At 41.5% G+C, this 25,174-nt stretch overlaps 1 protein-coding gene across 1 annotated transcript in view; it reads right to left on the bottom strand.

Annotated features, from left to right (window-relative positions):
* The window catches only part of Amph (amphiphysin), a 136,420-nt gene that overhangs the window by 75,450 nt on the left and 35,796 nt on the right, over nucleotides 1–25,174 (bottom strand). Inside the window, exon 2 of the mRNA XM_042695084.1 lies at nucleotides 18,450–18,530. Coding sequence (XP_042551018.1) covers nucleotides 18,450–18,530 — 81 coding nt within the window. The remainder of the gene's footprint in view (nucleotides 1–18,449; nucleotides 18,531–25,174) is intronic.

The raw sequence follows: 25,174 nt of genomic DNA, 5'->3' as shown, positions 1-25,174 counted from the left end.
AGCCAGAAGTGGCACTGTGGCTCAAGTGGTAGAGCGTTAGCCTTGAGCCGAAGAGCTGAGGGATAACGCCCAGGCCCAGAGTTCAGGGCCCACGACTGGACCCCCCCTCCCCCCCAAAAAAAGACTTTCCTACCTGTGCTGCTTTCAAACTGTGATCTTCACATCTCAGGCTCCTGAGAACACTAGGATTATAGACATGTGCCACCTGGACCTGGCTACATTTGTAATTTTGATACACAAAGAACACCAGCACTACACTGATGGCCTCTGTTCAGTTCAGCAGCCATGTGCTCCAGGTGCACCATTCACCAGTGCAGAAGGGGCCAGAGTGTAAGTGTGCCTATCATATTAGTGCATTTGGCAGAAGAGATTTGGGAAAGTAGTTCAAAAAGACTTCAGTAAACTTTACACTTAAGCATGCTAAAATGATTCAAAAAATTAATGGGGTGGCATCCATCAGAAAAGATTGTGCTCAAAACTGTGTTGGTGAATGCCAACTCCTTTGTACAAGTACTTAAATGGATACTTTAAAAATAATATAGGTGGAATAAATTACATTATTAACATTTTTGCCTGTTTCTCTGCACCTTTCTCAACACAGCCCCTAGAACATTTTAAATTATGTATATTATTTGTATTACATTTCTGTTGGATGGCACTGGAATAGAGAAATTGTTGAGTTATAAATTTTGACATATGGGTGCTTGTTTTAGTTCTAAATCCTTTTGGAAACTCTGAGAGAAGATTTGACTCCAAGTCGTTTAATATGGAGTGAATTAGGAAACGTCAGGTGAAGAGAGGAGTGAGGCTGGGAAGGGAAGAGATGCAGCCTTCATTATCCAGTAAGTTAGCCACTGTGCGCAGCTGGGACTCAGTCCCACTCAGGGACTCAGGGTTATAAAGCAAATCTAACACCCTGTGGATCGTCTAAATGAGGGCTGCAGGAGCTGGGCATGTACCCATCAACTGCTCTCACTTGTTGGTCCAGAGCTACTATGGGGAGGATGTGAGTCCTCAGTACTGTATGTCTATTCAGAGAAGAGTTGCCCAGTAGTCAGAGCAAATCCTCAGGAAAACAGCTGCCAGTTCTGACAGATGTATGTCAGCCCAGTGGGCTTGGGAAGGGTAGGCATTAAGGATTCTCTGCCAGGCACCACTGTGACTGAAAACAAAAGTGTGCATGCATTTTAACTGTGTCATCATTTCATAGATGCAGAGACAATGGCTCCATAGTCATGTCCAGTTCAATAAATATTTGTTGGTATTTACTTTCCTCCTGAAGGTGAGTGGGAGGGTAGGGGAACCTCCTTCTTTAATCAGTCACAATCTAGAAGAAGAATCAAAGTATCTAAGCAGAAATGTTGCATTGCAAAATAGATAGCATTGAGTTCTGGGCCAGTTACTCAAAGTGTTTTGGAGATGCAGAACAATCATAAAATATCCATCATCTTTAAAGGCACGGTGACTTATAGTAGGAAACTCTGAAAATTAGTATTCACTGTACAACTATACTTGGCCCCAGCAGATTTGTGAGAAAACATCTTTTCTATCAGAGTAGTTTGGTTCCTTTCTGTTAATCTTGTGGTAGTTTTTTTTCTGAAAAGTTCCAGCTTTGGCCAGGTGGTTTGGCTCTTGTTAATTACATTTTAGTTACTTTGTTTTCCTGTTGCACATTAATCAACATATCCTGTTAGAAGCTCCTTAAATTTTAGTTACACACTGTTAATTAAGCGACATCCTTTTACAGATGGTGAGCTAAGATCAGCCAATCAGAGCAGAGAGGCGGGGCCTGCTGGGTTAGAGATAAGTGTGCTGCCTGCCTGCTCTGTGGGACTGCTTGCCCCAGTTTTGGCTGATGGCGCATCCTTCTGCAGAAGTAAACCTTGCCTTGCTGAGTTCCTTTCATGTTGGTGTCTTTATTCCTACTTGACACCCCAACATCCCGAGCCATTTATAGCATTCTAGACAGCCCTTGCAAAACACTGATATAGTGTTACTATTCCTATTAAATCTATGTAAAACTCAGGTAAGAAAGTCTGGATTTGAGTTAAGAAAAAGCTATTTTTTTCAGCTCTGTAAACTCAGCTGTTATCAGATAAAAGGTTAGGGCTCATTCATTGAATGAATTTCAACCAAAATGGTTCTATTCAGCATGACAAAACAAAGCAAAACAAAACAAAAATCATTCAAACTTCTAACATTGACTCCCTCTCTAATGTCTCCGTGTGGTTGAAAATGACAAGTCCTAGTTTCTTTTGTCTTGCTGAGCTATTTAGAAATCTACTGTGAACCCACACTGCTACAAGCTAAGACCAATTTAAATAAATTATGGTAAGTTTCTGACACACTATAGTATAAACTTATTCCCACAGAGATGATGAGAACCAAATGAAAATGCTAATGGTAAACATTTGAGGAAAAAAAGTAGAAGGTGTAGAAGATCCAGAGAAGAAACACCTGGAGTCCTCAAGACCCTCCTTACCTCGTTCCACTTCCATAGGTTCAGTTCCTGAAGTCAGCTGTGGTCAAAAAATGTAATATGGAAATGTATGGTTTATGTTGTATATAATTCCCTAATGATATTCTAGTTTACATTGCCCACAGCGGTAGATGAGGGGTAGAATCCTCACCAGAGTTTCTTGCTGTTTGTATTCTTTATGATTGCTCTTCTGACTGGGGTGAGTGGATTTTTAGCAGTGTTTTGATTTGCATTTCCCTTGAATATTTCTTCATATATCCATTAGCCATGTGTGTTTTTCTTCTGAGAACTGCCTGTTCAATTCATTAGATGAAAGCTCTTTGTACAATTAATACACACAACAAATGATGGAAAATGAAGGCCAAGAAAGTAAAACTTGTGTGGGTACTAGTGGGAGGTACCAAAAAGAGAGATAGTCAATGTACCTTCTATGTTCTGTATGTATGCAAGTAGAGTAATAAAAACTGGTCGAAATCTTCCTAAGAAATGAGGAGGGAAGTTAAGAACCATGATAGAGGATATTGGCTTGATCAGGGTACTTTGCATGCATACATAGAAAAACTACAATGAACAGTCCTTTGTACACTTAATAGATGCTAATAAAAAAAAAAACCACTTTGAAAAATACCTAAGTTTTATACCAGGCATAGTGGCTCAAAAGCCTGTAATCCTAGAAACTTGGAAGGCAGAGAGTTAACGATGATAGCTCAAGGCCTATCCGGGCATGAAAATTCAAGAGACTCTCCATTTCAACCAGTGTCTGTCTAGTCACATAACTCTGTCACCCCACTCCTGCGGGAAGCACCAGAAGGATGGCAGCAGCCTCAGCCAGCCAGGAATCAAAGAGGAAGAGGACTCATTGGAAATAGGCAATGCAAAAAGGTCTAGCTGTGTGGCTCAAGTGCAAGAGCGCCTGCCTAGCAGGCATAAAACCCTGAGTTCAAACTCTAGTTCTGTCTGATGAAATCTTATGCTCTACCACTCTGCCCTTCCCAGAAATGTAACCATCACTTATTCCAGCGAATCCACACAGTAGAGGCTCCCACCCACTAGCAGTTTGTCTAAGTTATCAAACCAACTGTCACTTTATCATAGTCTGTAATCCAATGACCTTCACTGTCCTTAATAATAACCTCAGCAAGAGCAGTGATTCCAGCAGCTCAAATATGCCAAAGACAGGCTAGAAAGTGCTTCCTCCTTGGTTCCTCAAAAGACTCCACATAGAGCTCCCCAATGACCCAGCAATCCCACTTTTGGGCATTTACCCAAATGATCACAAACAAGGCCACACTAAAGCTACCAGCACAACTATGTTTATTGCAGCATTATTTACCATAGCTAAGACATGGAACCAACCAAGATGCCCCTCAGTAGATGAATGGATCAAGAAGATGTGGTATATATACACAATGGAATTCTATGCCTCCATCAGAAAGAATGACATTTCCCCATTTGTTAGGAAATGGAAAGGCTTGGAAAAAATTATATTAAGTGAAGTAAGCCAGGCCCAAAGAAACATAGGTCCCATGGTTTCCCTTATTTGCAATATCTAGTATAGGTATGAGTCAAGCAGAAAAAGTCAAATAATGTGATGTTAGGAAAACGAAACCTCAAATATGTATTTTAATGTTTTTGTTTCTTTCATGCATGTGTTTCTAACGCATTTATAATATTATCTCTTTGTTGCTTTGTATGTCCCTCCCCCACAGTGTAACCCCCGCTTTCACTATATTTGATGTCAGTATAACATGTGGAGGAGATGGGGACAAACAAGTCGTTTAAGGATTCAGGTGGACCTGTTGCAACAATGAGAAGTACAAAATGTCATGTCAAAACCAGCTTTACAATGTCAGTGTGGGGGGGGGGAGGGGTGGTATGATTGGGTGGGAGGGAGGGGGGAGGCTGGGAAGGGAGGTGAAGGGTAAACAAAGGAGGAGGCTGCAATGCTTGGTAAGAAATGTATGCATTATCCTGCCCATGTAATTGTAACCCCTCTGTACAGTATGTTCTCAAATAAAATAAAATTAAATTAAAAAAAAAAAAAAAAAAAAAGAAAGTGCTTCCTCCTTTAAGGGAAAAGGTGAAAGTTCTCAACATAAGGGAAGGATGAAAATTATATGCTGAGCTTGCTAAGATCTATGCTAAGTTGTTGATCCCTTGCCTAGCATATGAATTAAACTTCTTCATTAGTCAATGTATCTCAGACAAATCATAGTATGCATGGGTTTGGTACTACTCATGGCCTCCGGCATTCACTGGGGGTCCTGGAATAGATCTCCTTCAGAAAAAGAAGAATATACTTTTTATACTATGTATAAAAATCTGGAAAGAAAACTATTTTTTTTCTATCAGTCATGGGTCTTGAACTCTGGGCTTGGACACTGTCCCTCAGCTCTTCAGCTCAAGGCGAGCACTCTACTGCTTGAGCCACAGCGCCACTTCCGGTTTTCTAGTGGTTTATTGGAGATAAGGGTCTCACAGCCTTTCCTGCCCGGGCTGGCTTTGAACCGTGATCCTCAGATCTCAGCCTCCTGAGTAGCTAGGATTACAGGCATGAGCCACTGGCGTCCGGCTGGAAAGGAAACTATTTAAAGGAGACTTTATTATTTTCAACCTAAGATCTGCTATGAGAGGAAAATTCTACTTCCTGCCTTAGCAACATCAGACTTGGTTGTAAAGGGCTTCCCTCAGTCCAAGAAATGTGAGTGGAAGTGATGTGGCATGTGCTCTGACAAGCCCTCTTTCCCTTTCTTTTTGGTGTATGTATTGGGCTTGAACCCAAGGTCTCACTCCAAGCAGGTACTCTACTGCTTGAGCCACACCTCCAGCCCTTTTTGCTCTTGTTACTTGACATATATTTCTGCTTTTTGCCTGCAAGAGCTTTTCCCTGGACTGTGATTTCCATTTTAAGTCATCCCATTTGTAGCTAGGATGACAGGTGCACAGCATTATACCCAGATATTGGTTGAGATGTGAGCTCATGAATTTTATTCCTGCCCTGACCTTGAACCATTACCCTCTGGATCTCTACTTCCTAAGTAGCTAAGCATAGGCCACTAGTGCTCTGTCCTGCCACTTCTTCCTCTGCCATAGCTTTGGAATGTTCTAGATACTGGCTGCTAATTGTTTTCAGGCCAGTGACTAACCATCAGCATGGACAGCCACTGAGACAGCACAACCTCAGCAGAACTTAATCTAAATGGCCTGATGACATGAGTCCCTACCAAGCTGGGAAATGCTGAAATGGGAACATGGAAATCTAGCAACAGCAAAAAAAAATAATGGGTTTAGCCAGAATAAAACCCACTTAAAGTTATGGATACATTTCAGAAAAGAAACAAATTGGCAAGATTGAGGGCAAATTGGATGGCCAGACAATGAATGCCCAAGTGGTGAGAAGAGATAGAATGAAACTGAGAGATTACACCCAGGCCCCAGACTCATCCATAGGATCAGTTAAGTTTTAGTGAATCATGGTTGAAAGCAGACATGTGCTTTTCCTGGTCAGATCTAGACCCAACTTGATCTGACGCCTAAAGGTGTAATCAAAAGGATTTCAATCCCAGCACCACATTTCTGAAATTAGGTAATTATAGAACCTTGGAGTGCTTTACAGTTTGTCAAATACAGCCATAAAAGAAACCTAAAATACAGCTTTGGAATATCAATTGAGTGAGGAAGAGAGGAGCCAGTGGAAGAGGAGTCAATCTTTTACAACAGCTCCCTTACGAAAGAGAATGAGGTAGTTAACAGAGATACGATCCCCACATCACAGATGGCTCTGGCTTTCACAAGTTTGCTCTGTCATTCAGGGTTCATCTATGACAAAGACAGAGGTGCCATGCCAATGACAATGTTCCCGTCTTGCCCAGTAGGATATTTTGCCCCCAGAGAGACATGCAAAGGCTGCCACGAACATTGACATCCATGAGTCACCTGACTTGTTCAGTGTCTAGAAATAGCAGAAGAGTCGCAGAGAAGGCCATTCTTATCCCAAACATTCACAGAAGTCAAATGAAGCCCATAATTAATGCATTGCCCTTTCTTCCAGAACAAGAAAGAAAATGAAATTAATTCAGACTCCAATCCATGCTCTGACTTCATCTTACCAAAGGGAAAGAATAAGGGTTTTTTAAAAAAATAAAATGAGCATCTCTGAAGATATTTTAAATACACATTTATGTAAGTGTAGAAGGAAGTTCAGATTATACAGTAATGGCTAAAATAGATGAATTCAACTTGAGTAGATAAACTGGAGGCTAATTTAAGTGACATTCTTCTTTTCCAATTATTAAAATACTATATGTTCCCCTAAGGTATTAATATATCGTAAATCATTAACTAATAACCACAATGACAGTCATCTGAAATTCCCCCTAAATAAGAAAGATAAAAGACTGAATCGACAGTCTTCTCATACAGCATGCAAAAGTAGTTTCTTTAGCACAAAACTCTCAGAGGGCTGAGATGTGAGGATTGTGATTTGAAGCCAGCCCAGGCAGAAAAGTCTCTGAGACCCTTGTCTCCAATTAACCACCAAAAAGCCAGAAGTAGGGCTGTGGCTGAGTAGTAGAGCTCCAGCCTGGAGTAGAAAAAGAAAAAAACTAAGCAAGAATTATGAGGCCCTGAGTTCAAGTCCTAGTACTAGTACAAAAGAAAAATGTATTTTATTTGGTGTGAACCAAAGATATTTGCAGTTAAAAAAAAATCATGCATATGTCTCTATTTTCCTTGGCTATTCACCTACAACATGTCTAGAACTCTGTCATTATTTAGCTGTTGGATCTAGGTAAAATCATAAAGTATCACTAAGGCTTAGAGCATTTTTTTGTCTGAAAAGATCAACATTATAGTCTTCTTTAGCATTATACTATTCTGTATTATTCTTCCTGTGGCTTTTCCCTCCTCCATTACCTTTGTCTTTGTACCATTTTCCCCACATTTCAGGGACATAGCATTGTTTCTAGAAAAGGCTGTTTCTTGGTTTGTATTCAGAACATCCCAGTACCCTAATGGGTGATTTCCACATCTTTTTCCAATGGCTCCTGCATTGTTTTCTCCATTTCTTCCCATATCCTAGATCTCCAAAATAGCTCCCATTGATTTAAATCAACAAGTTCTTAGCACACTGCTCAGATGTCACTGAATCTGCAGTTCATCCAAATTCCTCTGAAAATGGCCATTTCAGGGATACAAGTATGCTTTAAGTATTTTGTGGCTCTGTGTGTGTGTGTGTGTGTAGAAAACACTCAAGGTTCTATACTCAAGGGATATATGCCTGTATTTTTCCTTGTTTCTTCATGTCATTCTCTACAAGGTAAAATTAAAATTATTATTCTACCTCCTGATCACACATTCTCCCTGGAGCTCATGGAAAACAGGGGAGCGAGAGAATCTATTATAATTAAGTTGTCTGAATTGCCTAGCAATACTCCTCTTTGGATAAGATCCAAGGATCTTCCACCTACAAAATTCTTTGCTTATGTATCTGGTGTAGTGGAATAATACCACTGCTGCATTGGGCGAAAGGTCTTTTATTGTTTCAGTTGAATCATTTATCTATGTGTCAGAAGCAGCAGCTTTCTCAAGCTCAGCCAGTCTCCTGGGCCACGCTTTCCTCCCACACAGCCTGAGGGACTTGGAGTGCTTTCCCTTCCTCATTAAAGTTCCTCTTGCCCATTCTCTCCCAGGGGCCCTCACACTCTCTAAGGGCTGGAAAGCAGCATGCAAGCTCTCCGGTTACCTACTGCCCAACCTGCCTGGAAAACAACTCAAGTTCTTTTTAGAATGCATCATGGAGCTATCAAAAATTAACCAAACACACACATGAAGTACTTTAAAAAAAAAAAGAAAAGAAAAGAAAAACTCTACAAAGGTCTGAGAATCATGGCATCTAATCAGAAGAAAATACTTTTATTTTCTTGCTGAGTGGGACTTTGAAGCTGTTGCTTTATTCCCTTATTCCTCTATGCCTTCTCATGGTCTTGCCCCCTAAGGATTTGACTGAAGTCAAAAATCAAATTAACAGAGAAAACTATGCACCAGGCACATCCACAAAGGAGTATGTCAGGGATCTTTGCTACTTCCTACAAAGGTCCCATGCCCAATTCAATGTGTTTCCATGTGGTAGAACACTGGGCAGATCTTCAGTAACAAGGGCTCCTTGGCTATCTGCACACATGTAGGGGGGCGAAGCATGGGAGGAAGAAAAAATACTCCCACACCACCTGGGCTCCCAGGCAGCTCTGGTTTTGTAAGACTTTTTTCAGCACCTTGGACAGCCCTCAATCACCTAGTGAGTTTTTTTTTTTTTTTTAATAAGTTTTTTATTGTGAAAATACTGTACAGAGGGGTTACAGTTACATGAGCAAGGTAATGAGTACATTTCTTATCAAGCACTGTTGCCTCCTTCTTTGTTTTTTCCTACCATCCCTTCCCTCCCACCTCCTCAACTACCACTCCCCCCCACCCCACCCACTAAATTGTAAAGTTAGTTTTTCAACAGTGTCTTCTGCATCTCATTGTTGCAATGGGTCAACCTGTATCCCTATTTAAACATTTTGTTTTTCCCTTCCCCTCCCCAAATTATACCTACATCAAATACAGTGAAAACAGGGGTTATATCGTGGGGGAGGGACGTACAAAACAACAACAAAAAAATCACATGGTACCTTATAAATACGTTAGAAACAACAGCAAGAAAGAAAAAACTACTTGTGTCCCTATATTGGGGTTTATTTTGCTTAATATCATCTTGTCTAACCTTTTCTGCTTGTCCCAGACATATACTAGACATTGCAAATAAGGGAAACCATGGGACCTATGTTTCCTTGGGCCTGGCTTACTTCACTTAATACTATTTTTTACCTACTGAGTTCTTATACATTGATTTACTCAAACTAACAGCTATAAATGCTACTTCATCCAACTCTCCTATGACAGTCTGGTAAGCGCAGAGGAAAGGGTAAGGAAGGTTTTCTCCAAATTGCGCCAAGTCGCTGATGGGAGGATCTAATACAGGCCTCGGAAGTCTCCAGGTGATGAACTTATTTTATTTTATTTTTTTGGGTCCAGTTGTGGGGCCTGAACTCTGGGCCTGGGCGCTGTCCCTCAGCTCTTCAGCTCAAGGCTAGCGCTCTACCGCTTGAGCCACAGCGCCACTTCCGGCTTTTTCTGTTTACGTGGTGCTGAGGAATCGAACCCAGGGCCTCATGCATGCAAGGCAAGCGCTCTACCACTGAGCCACCTTCCCAGCCCTGAACTTATTTTAAAACCAGTACTGCATTAAGGTATGCCAAATGATATTTGAAAATTTTCAAGTTAAATAGTACAGATAAAATTCTGATGCATTCAAACGCATTATTAGAAAATACACCTGCCTAATGCCTCAAAAGCCAAGAAAGAAGCAAACTTTTGATATCTTACTTGAATCTCAGTAACTACTTCTCAGAAGAAAGAAGCCATGGTTGAGGTATGAGTTTGATAGGATTGTGAACAAATCATATAGAAAGAATGAATGATTTCAAATGAGCTACATAGAGAGAACAATCAAGAGTAGGTTTCCACACAGCAGCATATGTATAGCACCCCTGGGCAAGTCAGCTGTTGCTATGACCCTGACTATATCTGCAAAACCAAATCCAGAAGATATCATTAGTCAGGTAATTCAGATTTGGCTAATACCTAAGGCAATAGATGTTTAACATGTGCTAAACAAGCAATAGCTTATTGAATCGTCTTACCAAAATATGGTGAGTATAATAACTCATCACTATAAGTAACTTTAGTTATGAAAAGGGAAACAAAGACAGGAAGAAAAAAATCCCACATGTAGAAAATACATTTTTCATTAAGATGCCTCTCTCATTCAGTCACTGAGAGAAGGCATTTAGAAAAGGGCTCAGGTAGAATGCCAGCAGCACCAGAGGCATGAAGCCAGGATCTGAGAAGCTGAACACATTGTGATTTCCCAATATGATTCCTCTCATCTAATCCACGGCTGGAAATGTATGACCCTTCCCCTTGTTATATGATTATGTTTGGCCTCTGCTGACATTTTTCTCTTGAAAATGAATAAAGTGAGACATCAAAATTAAAACTGGCTATGATCTTTTTTTTTCCAGAGTTCAGACAGGAACACTCAATCATGAGAGCAGTGTGAATAAATGTGCAGATCATTTTTGAAGCTTAGAAGGAAATGAGATGATCAAAGTGTTGAGACTTAATGAAGCCATAATCAGCACCCCAGCTAACAGGTGACTAATGAAGCATAATATCTGAATCCACTTATGACCGAGGGTGATGCTTCTGAGCCCTGTTGATGCCCAGAGTTCTCCCTAGAACAGCTTCAGATACTGTTACACTGGTGTTGCAAAGGTAAATGTGTAATATATCTGAAATCAACATTTCTGTCTTCTTGCTTGGCACTCTTTGTAGTAGACGAAGCAATCATTAAGAATGGCTTCATGAAACAATTTCAGTAGTTTTCTGAATGCTATTTTGGTAAATATCAATGCATGCAAATAAGAAAGAGAAGATATAGTAGTAAATGTTGGAAATCACAGTCGTGGGCTTATGGGAGGGTGGAAGGGAAGGGCCAACGAAGAGCACTTTTCACTTACCACTATTTTATTTTAGATCTGTGGCTCAATTTTATATCATCAACTCTCAAGGAATAGCTATAATCATAAAACAAAAAAAAAATCTAGCATACTTTCTATCTTTTAATAAACAAAATCAGAGCACTTAGCTAATAATTTAACAACTTCTCCCTTCATTTCCCATAGGCCACACTACCTTCAGTTTATACTGTCCTGTTCAGATCTTTTGGAAAAGGTAAGTCACTGTGTGTGCAACAGGACAAAACTGCATAATTCTAGAGCTATTACACTCATTCCAGCAGCAGGCTGCATGGAGTTCAAAGATATGCTGCACTCTCTGACTTGGAAAGCCATTCTGTTTTTCCTCTTTCTCTTTATCCTCTCTTCTCTTTTCTCCCCTCTCCCTCTCTCTCTGTCTCTCTGTCTCTCTCTCTCTCTCATGTGTGTGTGTGTGTGTGTGTGTGTGTATTTCTGATGCCTCTGACTCTTCTCCTAAGAACACCAGTCACATTGGGTTAAAGCTCACCTGTATGGCTTTATTTAAATTTAATTACTTGAACTGATCTGTAAATACAGTCACATTCATAGGTACAGTCACATTCATAGGTACTTGAGATTGCCCCTTGATATAAGAGTTTAGGGAACCACGGTTCCTCCATAACTGAGCAATGCCCACCACAGAAGCTGTCAACACAGCCAGTCAATTGTAGCATCTAACACTGCCCAGTGGCCTATGTCCCTGGAATCTGCCTCAAGTGTCACAGCTGTGCTGTGTCTCCATGGTACCACGAGGATGGCACCTTTTCAAAGTGAGAAACTGGAGCACAGAGGCTAAAATGTTGCTCAGGGTTCCAATCCCGGCAGGCCTTTGTGCTTGGTCCTCCTCCTGCCACTTCTATGCCTCAAGGTGTGGAGACTCAATGCCAGTGATGAGAGGGGAGGGTGCCAGGAAAAGTCAACTGCTGATCAAAGGGGCCAAATTCACTAAGGATGCCACCTCTGTGTTCTCACGCTATAAGCCTTTGCCTATAAATAACGATGTCAAATTTGTTCGTTTGTTTTTCTCCACAGTGCACGATTCCACAGCTTGATTCAATGTGATTTTTATCACACAGTGGAGGAGGCTGTGGGTGCTGGGATCTCAGTGCCTGGCGTTAAAATATGAGCTCTTCTACTTCTAACTGTGCAGCCTTGACAAAATCACTTAGCGTCTCTCTAGTTCTCATCTGAAACGTGAAGATGATCACCCAACTTATCTCACTGAACAGTCATAAAGGTGGAGGCAGAAAATACCCACATCTCAGAAGAATGTACCCAGTACATAGTATGTCCTCAGTACACACTGGATGTCACTAGTATTATTCAACTCAATAACTTCTTAAATGATAAACACCTTCTCTTGGCAGAAGTTCTTGGCTGAATTAAGTTCAGCTGCATGTCATAAAGCATAAGAGAATCTTCATGAGGAATATAACCCAACCTGCACAAACACTTTAGAAACACAGCATTATCTTGTTTTTTTGTTTTTTGGTTGTGGGGCTTGAACTCTGGGCTTGGGAGCTATCCCTGCACTTTTCAGCTCAAAGTGAGTGCTCTACTGCTTGAGCCACAGCACCACTTCCAGTTTTCTAGTGATTAATTGGAGATAAGAGTCTCACGGATTTTTCTGCCTGGGCTGGCTTTGAACCGTGATCCTCAGATCTCAGCCTCCTGAGTAGCTAGGATTACAGGAGTAAGCCACTGACGCCTGGCTGCTATCTTGTTTTTTTTTTAATCTGTACTCCTAAGAATCAAACAGAGACGGTTTTCAGAAAGTTTTATTGGGGGAGGGGGCAGGGAGATGGGGCGTGCTGAGTCTTGAACTCAAAGCCTAGATGATGTCCCTGAGCTTTGGGGCTTAAGGCTAGCCCTCTACTACTTGAGCCACAGATCAACTTCTGGTTTTTTGCTGGTAAATTAGAGGTAACAGTCTCAGACTTGGCTGCCTGGGCTGGCTTTGAACCGTGATGCTCAGATCTCAGCCTCCTGTGAGCCACTGGTGCCCAGCAGAATGTAATGCTTTAATGACTTTAAACATCACAGTAAAGAAAGGATCCCAGAGTACAGAGGAATCATGTATGCAAATTTACAAAAACTATTTAACAATGAATATAAGAAAAATCAAAGCAATGTAGTAAATTTATGTCTGAAGAAATTATAAAACATGAGTACCAGCAGTCATGAAAATAATCAAATTCATTCCCCAAATGAACTTTTTCTGACATATATTCAATTTTCCTCTATGTAAAAAGTATAAATGTATAATTATGCTTCACTATAGAATTAGGTAGACAGTACACCAAATCCCTACTAGAGGAGTCTTAAGAATACAAATTCTTTTTCCATGATTTTTTTTCCCTAAGGTTGGTTTGGTGGGGCTTGGGAGTTAGAAGAATGTTTAAGCTCCTGTGATGATTCTTATTTATTAAAATCAGGTTTAGGGGTATATCCAAACTGACATGTAATTAAAAACATGATTTGCTTTACCATCTCTGTGTAATCTCAGGCTTATATGCAAGTTGTTAACATCCCAAGATGACTCTCAAGGGACAGAGCAAATTATATGACCAGACTCAGAAGTCTAGAGTACAATCCAGGAACCACTACTATAAATTTCACTGTGTCTGTCAATTATGAAGACATAATGCACTGGTATATATTCTAGCACACAGCTCTAGTGAAAATCTCCTTACAGCTCCTGGTATCAGTTGGCCACCTACTAATGCATCTCTTCCATTTGGTTTGCTACTCCAATAGTAATGTCAACACAAGCTCACAGGGTGGCTTAGGGGAGAGAATTGCAGTGGAAACCATTAAATGGATGCACATCTACAATCCAGCTGCAGCCCACTTATGCAAATACTCACAACCTTTTCAGATCCTCTTCCTCAGCATGGAGGGGAGATGTGCCAAATTCTCTGCATCCCAGTATTGGGGCTCATTTGAAGAAGATCCTATAAATTAAACGATGAGCTTCTCTCACAAGGAAGAGAAGGTGCATGCAATTGGTCTGGAAATGGAGGCTGGACTTGCCAGGCTTACTAGGTATCTGTTACAATTATGCTTAAGAAACATAAAGCTTCTTGCATTGTACAGTAAGTAGTAATGAAATATTGTGTAAGTGGCTATAAGGACCTTAATTTAACTGATTAATAAGAAGTCACATCCACTATTTTAGCAAAACATACCAAAGGCATTTGGCCAGTATGCTTTTAGAAAAAATTATCACTCCTTTGTAATGGCGTTTCCTTCCTTTCTCCTTTGCTCTCTCCCTCCCTCCCCACCCCTTCCTTCCTTCCCTCTCCTTTTTTTTCCTCTTCTTTCCTCTTTGTCTCTCTGTCTCCCTTCCTTCCTTCTTTTTTACTTATGGTGCTTGGGTTTGAACTCAGCATGGATTTAGCTTCTTTGATGGGCTGGTGCTCAACCACTCGAGCCATGCCTTCAGCCTTTTTGTTGCTTATTATGAAGGCTAGACCCAAATTACCATCCTCTGGCATTCAGCCTCCTAAGTAGCTAGGATTACAGGTACAAGCCCCCGGCACATGGTTTGTAATTGTGTTTTAATGGAAAGATGTGCTTTGTATGTATAAAACTGATTTAATACCTTAAAGCAAGTCTAACCTACCATGATTGTCAATACAGCAGACTTCTGTGGGAAGGCCTGGCAGCAGATACATCTGGGTACAATATAAAGGCCCCGGCTCTAGATCTTTTCTGCATTTCTCTGTAATCTTAATATTTATTTCATTTCTAATACCAACATTACACCTGTCCTCTTTCCTTGGCCTAATTCATCTGTGGCACTAAATGGAAGAAAGAAAACAAAACCTGTTCCATTTAGTAGAGAACCAGACCATTATTAAACACTTTATTCCATCAGCAAAAGTATACAGCTCATGTAAATCCAACGTTATAAATAAAACTAAAATTGGATCCAGTGAAATAGATCTTTGAGCATGTGGAGTCTAGCTGGAAATACGATTGTACAAAGGAATAGAAGTCACTTTAAACAACACACACACATAAACAAATTAGGTGACAACACAATCAGGTGATAACAGTACATTTCCACTGGTGCACAGAGTTAGTGGCAGTAGGGTAGGGGAGTCTATGGAGGCACAGAACCAGATGTGGATGTAGAGGGAACCCAGCTGGCAGAGAACTAGGAAATTGTCTGTTGGTGGGTGAGTGGGTGAGAGTCATTGGACAGAAGTCCTGAGTGGAGAAGAAAAGGAAGGAGCCATGGGTACCAGCCAGCCCACAGCTAGAAAGCAGGAGACTCGTTGGACACACACCTCACGGGAGATAAGGTGACTCACACATCGGGACTGGTTATATAAGGGCACATGGAGAGGACAGTGGCAGGCTAGGTTTTCATGCTCAAGGAAGAAGACAGAATTACACTGATTAAAAGACCCCAATACAGCAGTAAACACCAATATGCAGCTACTGGCTAGTCATAGGTTCAGTTAGAATTAGGAAGTGAGAATTACCACCTCCTATTTTTCTAGAAAAGAATGTGGAAAATTGGGAATGATTCTGCAAATGTCATGATTCTCCAGGGAAACCATCTGGCCCCCAAGATTCTTTTTCTGAGGCTTTAAATGGAAAACTCTCTGTCTTTAATGGTCACAGGACAATCTGGATAGCCTGTTTCACCTTGGTGAGTTTGTGGTTGTAGAAGACTCATTTCATTGTGGTTGTCAAATGTTTTAGTGCAGAGTTGATGGTAATATTCCTATTATCCTCTAAATGACCAGAAGGTCCAAAATGATATCCTTTATTTCCTTTCTGCGACTGGAGATCTCTATCCTTTTGTCATCTTGCCTAGAGGTGAACCGATTTTATTGATTTTGTTCAAAGAATCAGCTTTTTGTTTCTTTTCTCTTCACTACTGTTTTTCTATTTTCACGTTCATTGATTTTTCTGCCCCTGTCTATTTTCTTTCATCCGTTTTGCTCGCTTCTAATTTGTTTTTGCATTTCTTTTTTCTAGTTTCTTAAGAACTAGATTATTGACTTGAAGCTTTTGATGCTCTAATTTTCCCCGGGAACGAGGCCCAATTTGCCTCGAGATACGATGCATTCATTTTCAAAACCCTGACTTTGCTCTACAAACCTGGCTTCACAGCTAAAATCTTCTTCCATTTTATTCCAGGCCCCTAACTCTACAGTTCTACTCTCTCTGCCCTTCCCCCTCTTAAGCCATGATCTAGGAAGAGCTTCAGTAAATGCCTCCTCCTGAAGGTATAATCAATCAGCAGCACTCTCATTTTAACAGGACATCCAGTTTCCAGCTTGACAGTCTTAGGCAAAAGGAAATGCCACTACTGCACCCCAAATCATGACTGGTAAGAACAGATCCACTGGTTGATTTGTCTACAAAGATTGTAGACAATGCAGAGCATGATTATCAAATTATATCCATATTTTCCCATGAAAATTTAATACTAAAACTATTCAAAGAATGTAATATTAAGATATGCTTCCCAACTATGTAACTGATTTATGTTTATGTATGCTTTAATACATTAAAAGAGTCAACTATTTTTCATCTTCCGAGGGTTAGGTTTTAGTTGGATGCCATAGGTTCATGCCTATAATCCTAGCTACTCAAGAGACTGAGATCTGAGGACTGCAGTTCAAAGACATTCTGGGCAAGAAAGTCCATGATACTGTTATCTTCAATGAATCACCCAAAAGCTGGAAGAGGAGCTGTGGCTCAAAGAGTAGATTGTCAGCTGTGAATTTAAAAAGCTAAGGGACAAAACACCCAGGCCCTGAGTTCAAGCCCCAGTATCAGCAAAACAAACAAACAACCAAATAAAAAAATTCTCACTCCCTGAAGAAGATATAGATTCTGTTAAACCCATAAACTTAATGAAAAAGGGGTGGCACTGATCAAGATGAATTGTATTCATAAACTCCTTTGTTAAATGGCAGTTCCTTTGTACAACTACTTAAATATATTTTACTTCATGAACTTGAAGCATACAATAACTGAAATCATTTTGCCCAAAGTGCTTACTGCCTCTCTAATGTTTAGTGAGATACCAATGCTTAAAAACCATCTTTCCTTTAAATTGAAAAGGTCCTGAACATCAAAGCAAAACTTTATGCTCCCCATTCCCTTCCTGAAGTCCTCACTCATTTCCTAAAGTCTCACTCCCTTCCCAAAAGTCCTCATTCATTTCCTGAAATCCCACTCACTTCCTGAAGTCCTACTCACTTCCTGAAGTCTCACTCACTTCCTGATGTCTTCACTCATTTCCTGAAATCCCACTTACTTCCTGAAGTCCCTCTCACTTCCTGAACTCCCACTTCCTACTTTGTCTTTTACAAAAGCATATCCAGATTAGCAATTGTTCCCCTGGAGTTAATCCAACTTTATCTGTTCTTTCTTCAGTTTTAATGGTTTCTGGTTATAATGTGTGCTGCTCCATTGTCTGTTGCTAGTAGTACAGAACCACAAATGAAGCAATTAATTTTTTTTAAAAAGTTTGCTCTGAGCCGGTACCGGTGGCTCACACCTGTAATCCTAGCTATTCAGGAGGCTGAGATCTGAGGATCACAGTTCAAAGCCAGCCGGGGCAGAAAAGTCCTTGACACTTTTATCTCCAATTAACCACCAGAAAACCAGAAGTGGCGCTGTGGCTCAAGTGGTTGAGCGCTCTCCTTGAGCTGAAGAGCGCAGGGACAGCGCCTAGGCCCAGAGTTCAAGCCCCATGACCGATCAAAAAAAAGTTTGCTCTGGCTCATGGTTTAGGGAGTGAAGGCTGGGAGCTGCATTTCACGATGGTCTTCTTCCTGAGGCAGATCAGGGCATCAAATGACAAGAAATAGGGAGCATGTGTGCCCCTTTTCACTGTCTCTCTCCTTATAAAAGCACTAGTATTCGATTGTGAGGACTGTACCCTGATATCTTTATAAAAACCAGTTGCTTGCCATGTGCTGGTTACTCATGCCTGTAATGCTAGTTCTGCTGAGTGGCATGGGCAGGCAAATCTAAGAGATTCTTATCTCCAATTAACCCAGAAGTGGAGGTGTGGCTCTAGTGGGAGAGTGAAAGCAGGAGACCCTGAGTTCAACACACACACACACACACACACACACACACACACACACACACACACACACACACACACACACACACACACACACACACACACACACCACTTTCCAAAAGGCCCTATCAAAGTTAGTTAGATTAAGTTTTTCCCTTCCCACTGTTCTCCACAAAAGGATTAAACTTTCACAGGCCATACCCTATCCTAAAAACACACATTCAGTTAAATCGCTTCCCTCTCTCAAAACTAGCTCAAATGGACTCACCTCCTGCCTCTTGAAGTTCTGGACATATTCTTCAAACTGTTCGTCTTTTGTCTCATCAGCTTTTCCCAGCTTCTGGAGGACCTAGTTTGTGAATAAAACAAACCCATTTGAGTGGAAGCGTCCTGTTTTCATGGCTTTGAAACTGTGTAGACTTGGATTTTCATCATAGACTCACCACCCACAGGCTGTGTGATTCTGGGTTAGGGCTGCACTATGGTGCATTTGTTTATTCTTATACCAGCTTCCTCCAGGAGGCAGAGTAGACAGACTGAGCCATACTTGTCTTTTGAGTCCAAAGCAGGGGCTACAATGCTTGATGAACCACAGGTACTCTGCTGTGCATTAAACAGTAAATCAAAGCTATCTGATTCAGATATTCCCTAGGATAGTATTATTCTCCCCTTCCAGTAAACCCTTCTCTTCAATAAACCCTCATAGAAACTATGGGATACATAGGGCTTCTCCTCCTGAAACACAAAGAAAAAGAACCAAATACAGCCCAGGCATTGATCCTAAGAAAAATACACCTAGTAGAATAGGCAAAACAGGTTCATAAAACAAATTCAAGACCGTGTGTGCTCTTAGCCATACTCCTTAGAAGTAAAGTTTTTCCAGAATTCTTTGTGGAAGTTATTTACATATTATATTTACATATTCCAATCAACAGGATTGTATCACAGTTCATTCCTCCCTAGGGGTTAGTTTACACAAAGATCACAGGAAAAAAATCATTATGTATTGCAGAATGGGGTATGAATAGTTCAGTTTGCTTAGGATATCAGGGGGAGTACTAAAATGAACAGTTCTTAAAACAACCTAGAAAGTCAACTGGGGATGGAAAAGTATGCTGAGGGCCATGACTGGATTTTCTATTTTCATATCTGGAACCTAAAACACCAACTCATTCAATAAAACGGAAATTTTGAAAACACTGCCACCTAGAAATGCACAGTCCTCTATAACATTATCCAAACATCTTTGTGTCAAAAAAGAAATATGTAGCTGGGAGCCGGTGGCTCACACCTGTAAATTCTAACTACTAAGGAGGCTGAGATCCGAGGATCACAGTTCAAAGTGAGCCGGGAAGGAAAGTCTGTGAGATTCTGATCTCTAATTAACCACCAGAAAAACCAGAAGTGGTGCTGTGGCTCAAGTAGTAGAGCACTAGCCTTGAGCTGAAGAGCTGAGGGATAGCGCCCAGGGCCAGAGTTCAAGCCCCACAACCAGCCAAAAAAAGGAAAATAAATATGTGAGCATTAAAATTTATCACTATGCAGGGCCAGCTGTACTGGTGCACACCTGCAATGCAAGCTATTCTGAAGGCAGAAGGCGAAGGATCAAAGTCCAAGGCCAGCCTGAGGCAAAAATACAAGACCTTACCTGAAAAATAAGTAAATAGGGATGGGGATGTGGCTCAAGCGGTGCAGCACCTGCCAAGCGGGCTTGAGGTCCTGAGTTCAGACTTCAGTACTGCCAAGAAACATGTTCTCCCTAAACATTGCCATCATGGATTTTCGGAAATTAAATAGTTTATTGATAGATATAAGGACCTCATTGCTTGGCAAAGGTAAGGGACACACCTTCTAGAAGGTGCTTAACCAGTAGTTAGGGGCTAAACAAGAGACATGACCATCAAACAGGCAAATGGAATAGTCAGACTTCAAATACTTTCTAGCTCTGGGGCATTGTTTCTCATAGTAGGCCTATTCCTTTGAGATAGATGCAAGTTCCAGAGAAAGGAGAAAACAAAGAGAGTTTTATCAGACTTGCAGAAGACTTGCACATGCAAGGAGCTCAGGAAACTCAGTTGCATTAGGGACTGTGAAGGATGATGGAATTAGTCTGTGACCTGATCCAGAACTGAGGAACACAAGGCTGGTGTGATAGGCAGAAGATGGATTATGACAGAAAGAAAGAAAGAAAGGAAGGAAGGAAGGAAGGAAGGAAGGAAGGAAGGAAGGAAGGAAGGAAGGAAGGAAGGAAGGAAGGAAGGAAGGAAGGAAGGAAGGAAGGAAGGAAGGAAGGAAAAGGACATTAATTTCCTTGTATAGATCAGGGAGAGTCTTCATTCATTGATGACAGTGTTAAAAATAGATTAGATGAGATGGAGACCAGCATATTGAGGCCCAGCTAAGGGGATATATATTATTTTTTGGTCGGTCGTGGGGCTTGAACTCTGGGCCTGGGCGCTGTCCCTGCGCTCTTCAGCTCAAGATGAGCGCTCTACCACTTGAGCCACAGCACCACTTCCAGTTTTCTGGTGGTTTATTGGAGATAAGAATGTCAAGGACTTTTCTTCCCAGGCTGGCTTTGAACCATGATCCTCGATCTCAGCCTCCTGAGTAGCTAGGATTACAGGTGTGAACCACCGGCGTCCAGCTAAGGGGATATTTTTAAAGGCCAGCAATAATCGACTGAACCTACTAAAGAACAGATAAGACAAATCTTTAAGAAATATAATCTGCAGTGCTTAACAGCTTATGTGATGAGAAACAGGAAGGATAGACAAGAGTCAAAAATCACCACAATGCTGGGTGCCAGTGCTCACACCTATAATCCTAGCTACTCAGAAGGCTGTGATTTGATGGTTATAGTTTACAGCCAGCCCAGGTACCAAAAAAGCCAGAAGTGGAACTGTGGCTCAAGTGATAGAGTGCCATCCTTGAACAAAACAAAACAAAAAACTCAGGAACTTGAGTCCAAAACCCAGGCCTTGAGTGCAAGCCTAAGTATTGGCACAATAAAAAAAAATGACATGGGAGCAATTAAAAATACTGAGGAGTAGAATTGCCAGCTTTCAAAACGGTGGTTAGTATTAGAAGTCAAAGAGAAAATTCACTATCTTCCATTTCTCAGGAAAGTAACTCCTGTTAATTAATGGAAAAAAATTTAAATAGGTCAAGCTATGGTGAAGTGTGACCCCATCTACAAACGCCAGTCCTGTGAATCAAACAGTGGGGAGGTTGATAAAGGCAAAGATGAAGACAAGGAAGATGTTCAAGATGAAGGCTGAGGGAGGGCAGAGGCACATTTCCATGCATGACCCGACACTGTGACAACAGGAATAATTACAAGGACTTTGAAGGCTTGCCTCATGGGAGATTCTTAGGGAGATTCATGCAGAAGATGAGGGTTCAGATTGGACCAGCTTCCAGCTCTGAGTGATTCCCTTCGTGTTACTCTTTGTCTTGCCAAGATCAAGAGAAGAACACATACAGTTATGTATACATGTGCACTGAATCCAGTGGGCATGGAATGGCAGGGGCTCTTGTAGACAGGACAGGGAGGGGTGATCTGCAATCAGATGACTCACTCCATTCCTTTCTTTCTCCATATGTTCACAGCCATGTGCTCACCAGGCAGCATCAATCCATTGCCCATTCTGACACTCCAACATTCCATAACCTGGTAGTGAAGAGGCCATGGGGGAAGGGGAAGTCAGTACATCCTAGCAATTTCCAACAGCATTCTATTATGCATATGCTGCATTGTTCCTTTGTCTCAGGATAATGATGCTCTAGCCACTTTCTGGGTGTGTTTCAGGACGTAAGACACGTGGCTTGGGAGCCATGAACCTCCAGTCTCATCAGATTATTCAAGTTAATCCACATGCTTCTTTACCAGGAAGGAATGAGAAAAATCACCAAACCTGGATCTTTTAGTGTGGTTCTTGAGTCCACACATTGTTTTCTGGGAGATTTATTTCTATAGAATTATAACAGCCAGCCTTTGCCCAGGCAGATTTTCAACAGTACAATCACCATCATGTCCTCAAAAACCTCTCAGGCTGACATGAGCCTCGCTGCTAATTCTGGGAAAGAATTAGCAAAACAGACAAGAGGTTAGGCTCACAGCTTCTGTCTCATTTCAGAGCCTTCAGACATTTAAATTCTGAGACTAACATACACAGGGAAAATTTGAGTATCTTCAACATCCGTAGCTTCTAAGCAGAGCAAAGGAAGCAGGAAATAAAAGAGCTATAGAGGAGAGATGGATCATTCAGAGGCCAGGAAAGGAAACAGAGGCTTGGGAGAGAAGGCCTCTCAGATGCAGTGACAGGAAGTACCAGCCAGTTCTGCTTTCCAATCTCACGTCTCCCTCAGAAGATGTCATGTTGCGTAATTCTCTTCTCTCCTTCTGAATTCATTAAAGCTGAGGACTTCTAGTCCTCCAACTTCAAAGAAGAAATCTCAGTGGGGAAAGATGAGTGTACATTGATCTCATAAGCAGAAGTGGATGTGGCACCTAGGCCCTCCTCTCTCTGGGTTGGGTCACCTTTTCTCAGAACTCCTTTGCCATGAAACCTGATTCCTTGGAAATCTAGGCCAGAGTTCAAGTTGTCTACCCAGGTTCAGAGGAAGCTTGCTGGTCTTCCTCCCATTCCCCCAAGGCTCAGCGATGGACCAGGACTTCCTTCTCTCATGGCTCCTTCAAGGAAACTTACCTTGTAGCAAGATTGTACAAGATGATACAATGGTTCCCCAACTTCACTGGTTTATTTCAATTAATCCCCAGCCCCTCAGTGAGAGCAAGCAATTCCTCCATCTACCACTGGCCAGATGTTATAGGAGAAAACTCAGGTCTGTCCTGTAAAGATGATTCTGCGAACATATATAACCACAGATGCCAGGGAGGTTTTCCACCTAACAATTCACCAGAGAGCAGGCGTGTTCTTCACTGCCTCATGCAGATCTTCAGGCTGACGTTAGGGTGTCAGTTACCCACCAAACCGAGAGAAGGTGGATCAGCAACTGGAAAAAGTAGATCTGCAGCACAGTATTAGGGAAGATGTTGATTCAGGTAGGATGAAAGTCCGAGCCAGGCCACCAGTGGCTCACACCTGTATTCCTAGCTACTCAGGAGGCTGAGATCTGAGGATCATGACTCGAAGCCAGCCTGGCTCCACTAAACTACAAAAGAGCTGGAAGTAGAGCTGTAACTCAAGCAGTAGAGTGCTAGCCTTGAGCACAGAAGTTCAGGGATAGTGCCCAGGGTCACAAAAAGAAAGAAAAAAGAAAGTCCATAAATATGTGTGGAGGATGTTAGATGGGAGATGCAGGTGGCCTCAAGTACTAGATACCTCCATGAGTCATCAATTGAGGGAATCTTCTAGAAGAGAAGAGGTGTTTTTTGTCTTTCCTCATCCTGTAGAAATGACAACTCCAGTAATCATTCATTTAGGAACTATCACCTATGGAAACTTGGAAAATATAGCGGACACAGTGGTAAATGTACTGAATCCCCTCAGTATTCTTGTGAGTTTGGTTACAGTGATGAGCCTCTTTTTATTTAGGAGACCATGTAGCTCAGCATAGTGGAACTAGCTATACAAACATCAGAGATGAAGTCATTGGGTAGCGTTGAGCAGCTATTGTATAACCCAGACTGGATGCAAAACAGACAGGCTGATGTCAGAGCTGGCTCCTAAGCCAAACACTATACTGCCCAATGCCAGCAACAGAGAGAAAAACAGTTTGATGGCCACATTCTTCCCCTGACTGTTACCTGTTTTTTCCTGCCCCCATCAACTGATTGTATCACATGATCAAGAATGCTAATATATATATATATATGTTTAAGCTGCTTGGCCTGGCCCTTCTGAGGTTCACTCCTGTAATCTTAGCTACTTGGGAGGCTAAGATCTAAGGACAGAAATTTGTAGCTAGCCTGGGCAGAAAGGTTTATGATACACTCATCTCCAATTAATCAGAGAAAATCTGGAAGTGATAAAATGTCAGTCCTGAGCAAAAAAAAGCCAAGCAAGAGCATAAGGCTTTGAGTTCAAGCCCTGGTACAGGAACAACAACAAATAAAAAATAAAAAATAAAAAAACCTGGAAACAATCTTGGCTAAGAACATGATTTACAAGCAATTCTCTCTTTGTAGCTCCACAAATATCACCTGAGTCGTTTGTTAACCCCCCAGAATAACACATGTAGGCAGCAACATGGCCAGTCCAAGCAAGGGAACCATGAGGGCATGTCCAGGCTCCTAGTGGTCATCTTTATTGGCGTCTGGCTCACTTTTCTCAAAGTATTTGGGGTGACTTCAGTGCTGTGGGCATTTTTTCATTCAGATCAGCATGAAGTGAATTACTAAAGAGGAAAAACTATTGAACACATTTTTATTATTATCTTTAGGCAGATGTACAAAGGAGTTGCTGTTTAACAAAGCAATTTATGAATAAAATATACTCGATCAACTCTCAACTCTCTTTTCAACTCTCTTCCTCAGCCCTCCCCTAACCCCCCTTCACTTGTTCGTAATTTTGTGGGGTGTACACTGGATTCTTTTTTTTGGGGGGAGGGGTCTGGTCATGGAGCCTGAACTCTGGGCCTGGGCGCTGTCCCTTAGCTCTTCAGCTCAAGGCTAGCGCTCTACCACTTGAGCCACAGCGCCACTTCTGGCTTTTTTCTTTTTGCTTATGTGGTGCTAAAGAATTGAACCCAGGGCCCCATGCATGCAAGGCAAGTGCTCTACCACTGAGCCACCTTCCCAGCCCCGTAGATTGGATTCTTCACTGCCTTCTCCCTCTCTTCTCCTCTTCATTCACCTACCCTTTGTCCCTTGACTCCACCCACTCCTGTCATGTACCCACTTCCTGGTCTTTTATTTTGCTTAACTTTGATTTTTGCCTTTTTGAGGAATTACACTATTTGAGATCTCCTTTAAATCTGCCATGTTTTAGCTAGTCCATTTATAATACTTGCAGTCCACCCATCATA

This window comes from Dipodomys spectabilis, unplaced genomic scaffold (assembly GCF_019054845.1).
Source record: "Dipodomys spectabilis isolate Male_0828 unplaced genomic scaffold, ASM1905484v1 ptg000178l, whole genome shotgun sequence".
NCBI lineage: Eukaryota > Metazoa > Chordata > Mammalia > Rodentia > Heteromyidae > Dipodomys > Dipodomys spectabilis.
This window is presented reverse-complemented; position numbering and strand designations above follow the sequence as displayed.